This window comes from Nothobranchius furzeri, chromosome 8 (assembly GCF_043380555.1).
Source record: "Nothobranchius furzeri strain GRZ-AD chromosome 8, NfurGRZ-RIMD1, whole genome shotgun sequence".
In the NCBI taxonomy this organism is placed as follows: Eukaryota; Metazoa; Chordata; class Actinopteri; order Cyprinodontiformes; family Nothobranchiidae; genus Nothobranchius; species Nothobranchius furzeri.
Window position 1 is genome coordinate 80,379,092 of NC_091748.1, and position 5,000 is coordinate 80,384,091.

At 42.2% G+C, this 5,000-nt stretch overlaps 1 protein-coding gene across 5 annotated transcripts in view; it reads right to left on the reverse strand.

Annotated features, from left to right (window-relative positions):
- The window catches only part of nfia (nuclear factor I/A), a 142,933-nt gene that overhangs the window by 59,826 nt on the left and 78,107 nt on the right, over positions 1 to 5,000 (reverse strand). For all 5 annotated transcript variants that reach the window (XM_054733056.2, XM_054733058.2, XM_054733057.2 and 2 more), the window contains exon 2: positions 2,227 to 2,755. In XM_054733056.2, the coding sequence (XP_054589031.1) occupies positions 2,227 to 2,755 (529 nt within the window). The remainder of the gene's footprint in view (positions 1 to 2,226; positions 2,756 to 5,000) is intronic.

A 5,000-nucleotide genomic window follows, 5' to 3' on the forward strand; every position in this document is an offset into this window, starting at 1 on the left:
TAAGCTGTTGTTGTTCCATTTGATGAAGAAACTTTTATATAGCGCCTCTCGAAGTAGAAATCACAAGAGACTTCACAAGAACAAAAATTAAATAAAAAAGACTGAAAATGTTTGGGAATCGAGAACGCACAGAGCAGTGGAGGGAAGGAAAAGAGCTGAAAATGTAAAGCAGAGAGGAAGCCCAGCTTGCCTCAAAATCCAAAATAACAGCTGCTGCGCTCTGAGCCACTAAGGTCTTATCAATGTAGGCCTGAAGGTGATTTAACCAGAAACAATGATGAGAGCCTAAGCACTGACCAAACTCAAATAGATACTTCAGCTGAAGGGATCTACCCTAAGGTTGAAGCCGCTGACCTCAGGTTTGGTGTACATGATTCATCTGGTGTTTTGGTGACTAATATAATTTGAACTATGAACCGTGTCACTTTGGTGGCTGAAAGGGAGAAGGTTGTAGTAGAACCCCTCGGTTTGAGAAAGTGTCTGTTAACAGTACCTCTAGACCAATAAAAGCTAAGTATGTAGCTTTCTAGTAGAACATCTTGGCCTGAGAAATCGACTGTGCATTTAACAGTAATTCCAGACCAACAAAAAACTAGTGACTGTTGTCAACTTGCATTTTTATCTCGTTATTTATTATTATCATTATTTATCTTTGTCTCTGACGTTTAAAAATATGACGAAGGGAGTTTCATCAGACAGACAAATGACACCCGGGTGGAAAGATCTGGTGTGCAGTGCCTGTTTTAGTCAAAAACTGCATTTTGAACACTCTAAAAAATATCGTTTGTCATAAACTGAATCTTCCTGACATCTGTCAAATGTAGGAACTTGTTCAGATCTCCGATTAGCGGACTTTGGGATCAGAACAAGGGAGAAACTGTCAGGAAGTGAGACTAAAACTGGGAAAGCAGATTGAAGCTGTTTTAGGGAATTTACATTTAAAAAGCTTGACAGTAATGTTGAAGTTAAAGCAAATGCTTGTTGGACTTGTGGAAAGGTACATAAACATATTTCTTATTTTCTTTTGTCAGCTTGGGAACTTTTAAATGCTTTAACACAGAATTTCACACTCCTCTGCTCCTGGGTTAAGAAAATCACACAACAATCGTAGTAAGACCAGCAAGGTCATATCGAAAAGAAAACACGTATCCTAACCGACCTTCGCCACAAGTAAGACAATATTCTATCAACCAAGTGATTCTGAAGCAGGAATCAGAAAAGCTTCAAAATATAATTCCTGAAAGAAAAACAAAAATAAATTAAAAAGAGAAACTCCTGGTTGCTGATTTCACTTAAATATGGGTTATGGATAAGTTACTGCTTTAACTTATGGGGTTTGCACATTTAGGATTTGAAACTAAGTATGAAGTTGCTAGACAGTTTGGTTTGAGACAATCTGTCTTTGTCCCCCTTTGGAATTTAAATGTAACATCCGGCTCGAAGGACCAAGTTATGTTGGGGATTTTACCGACAACCCAATGCCTGCAGCTAGAGAGAGAGAGAGACAGTGAGCGGACAGGTCATCAAATTACAATCAGGGCAGTTGCCTTTGAGCTTCTGCACCTGATTGTAATTTGGTGACTTGTCTGCTCATTGTCTCTCCTCTCTCTCTCTCTAGCTGCAGGTATCGGGTTGTCGGTAAAATCCCCAACAAAAATTTAAGAAGTAAAAAATTGTGACAATTTTGATTTGAAAATCTGTATTTCAGAATGAATTAAAAACGTCTTGTTTGTTGTGTCAAAAGGTTCAATCAGATCCCCTTCCATTTTATTCATAAAGCACGTTTCTACACGGCCGGGCCAACCAAGGTGCTGTACAGTAAAAGAGCATAAAATCAACACATGGGAAGAAGTAATAAACGTAGTACCGTAACTACTATAAAAACATCGTAAAATGCTAGCTAGACTGAAATTAAAGCGTAGGAATAAAAATGAGCCTTCAGACGTGATTTAAAATCTTTGACTCCAGATCCCGATCTTTTAAAAATCACGTGATCAAGCTCAGTTTCCGATCACGTGATTGGATCGGAGCATCCCCTCTCTGAAAAATTAGTGATGTGGCGGGGACTGTGATTCCACAGAAAGGCGGGGCTATGCTGTAGTTTCAGTGGTCAGAGGTCACTGTGTTGGGATGTCCCCAGTAGTTTTGACCTTAAGGGTAATAATATCACACACACACACACACACACTCACACACCAGTGTTCTCAGACTGAAGGATGGGCTTACCTGCATGGACGAAGTAGGCCAGGTACAGGTCCAGCTCCTTCACAGAGACCCCGATGTGGTGTGGCTGCACACACAGGCTTGGGTTCGAACACTGAGGAGACTTGACCAGCCGCTCCCCGTCCGTGCTCTCCAAAGGAATCCCTTTGAATAAAATCACCATGACTAGGTCCAGCCTCCAGACCTTGTCTGCCTGCCGGAGACAGTCGATCCTCCTCATCTTGCCTTTCTGGTCTGGGTTGGAGAGGACACAGCATGGCACCTTTTTCCCCGTCACTGTGAGAACAAAGTCCTCCCTGAACTCGGGCCGAATGTCTTTCCGTAGTTTTGCCAGGAGGCGAGACGCCCACTTCTGTTTGACCTCAGGTTTTTCTCCCAGCAGCTCGTCCTTCACAGCACGTTCCTCCTCCTTGGACATGCGCTTCTCATGCTTCTTGAAGTACTTTCTCTTACGAGCTTGCAGGTTAAACCAGGTGTAAGCGAAGGCCCGGACATGAGGGAGCAGGGCTTCGATGAAAGGATGGAATTCATCCTGAGAGACAGAGGAATACACTTAGCACTACACTGCACAAAAATGAGTTCACAACTTTGACCAGAACCTGTTTTCAGGTTCTGGTTAAGCTGAAGTTCTTAGAGAGCCAACATTACTAACATCAACCAAACGGCTAAGTAAAGCTAAACAAACCCACAGGAAGCAACTGAAAATCCTTCGTAATCACGGTTGCCTTCCTCAGCAGTGCTGATTGCACAGTTCAGATGGTCGAGTTGATCAAACTACTTGTGAAGTCTGATTCTCAGCAGTTTCGTTCTTTGGCTAATGGTTAGAAAGCTGTGTCAGCATGAGTAAATAAAAGTGAGAATAGAATCAATGAGTGATCAGTAAACCAGCATTAAAACATCCTCGCTAACGTGAAAGGCTCTGAGTCGCCTTAGTGATGGTGGCGCTGCTGTGCCTTTTTCATTCAGAGTCTGCATGCAGCATGAAAGCCAAGTCTGTTTAGGATAGACAGGTGTGTTTGGGAGAAACAGGTGTGTTTAATTCAATTCAATTCGGTTTATTTCTATAGCACCACATCAGGACCAGTCGTCTCAAGGACCGTCACACAGTAAACACTCCATTCCAGGTCAGGTCATTAAGCAGATCAGTAACAAGTTTCCTACATAAGGAACCCAACAGGTTGCATCGAGTCACTGACTAGTGTCAGAGTCTTTACAGCAATCCTCATACTAAGCAAGCATGCAGCGACAGTGGAGAGTAAAACTCCCTTTTAACAGGAAGAAACCTCCAGAGAATCCTGGCTCAGTATAAGCAGCCATCCTCCACGACTCTCTCTCTCTCTCTCTCTCACACACACACACACACACACACACACACACACACACACACACACACACACACACACACACACACACACACACAAACACACACACACACACACAAACACACACACACACACACACACACACACACACACACACGCACGCACGCACGCACGCACACACACACACACAGACAAAGTAGGGTGTCTATAGTTATATTGTGATGTCTTAGTAAATTTTGTATTTGGTGAGAGATAAACTTTATTGTATTTATCCTAGTGGATCTATAATTAAACGGGTAAACTAGTAGTAGCACATCCAACGTCAAAGAGAATAAAAAGTTATTATCAGGAGAGGGAGAATGTTTAAGTGGTTAGCAGCAGTGTGCTAGCCGATGGCCCCCTCCATGAGGCCACCACAGCTCAGCAGAACATCGTTGTAGCTTCTTCTGGGGAGAAAAACACTTAGAGAGAAAATAAAGTTAACAGCTGAAATAGAAGGAAATAATACAGTTAAAGAGCAGACTGTAGAAGAAAGCAGTAGAGTGTGGAAAGTGGTCAGTGTGTCCTCCAGCAGTCTAAGCCTATAGCAGCATAACTACAGAGATAACTCTGGATAACCTAGCTTTTTAGATGGAGGCATGTTGGAGGCAGGGCAAGGGAGAGTCGTCTTTACCAACAGTACACTCCACCTCCCTCTACTCCCCCACTTGTCCAGATTTAGGCTAACATCAGGTTTTAACCATAGACCCTATCAAATAAAAATGTTTTGAGCCTAGTCTTAAAAGTAGATTAAAGTTGGGAGCTGGTTCCACAGGAGAGGAGCCTGATAACTAAAAGATCTGCCTCCCATCCTAATTTTAGATATTCTGGGAACCACCAGTAGACCTGCAGTCTGAGAGCGAAGTGCTCGGTTAGGAACATATGGAACAATCAGATCACTGATGTATGATGGAGCTTGATTATTAAGAGCTTTATATGAGAGAAGGAGGATCTTAAAATCTATTTTGAATTTAACAGGTAGCCAATGTAGGGAAGCTAAGACAGGAGAGATATGATCTCTCTTTTTAATTCTCATCAGAACTCTAGCTGCAGCATTTTGGACAAGCTGAAGACTTTTAACTACATTCTGTGGACTTCCTGAGAGTAATGAATTACAGTAATCCAGTCTTGATGTAATAAATGCATGAACTAGTTTTTCAGCATCACTCCTGGAAAGGATGCTTCTAATCTTAGCAATATTCCGAAGGTGGAAAAAGGAAATCCTACAAACCTGTTTAACCTGGGATTTGAATGACATGTCCTGGTCAAAGATAACACCAAGGTTCCTTGCTTTGTTCACAGAGATTAACGTAATGCCATTAAGGTCAGGCGATTGGCTAAGCAATTTCCTTTTCTGGATTTCTGGTCCAAAGATGAGAACTTCCGTCTTGTCTTGATTTAAAAGCAAAAAGTTTA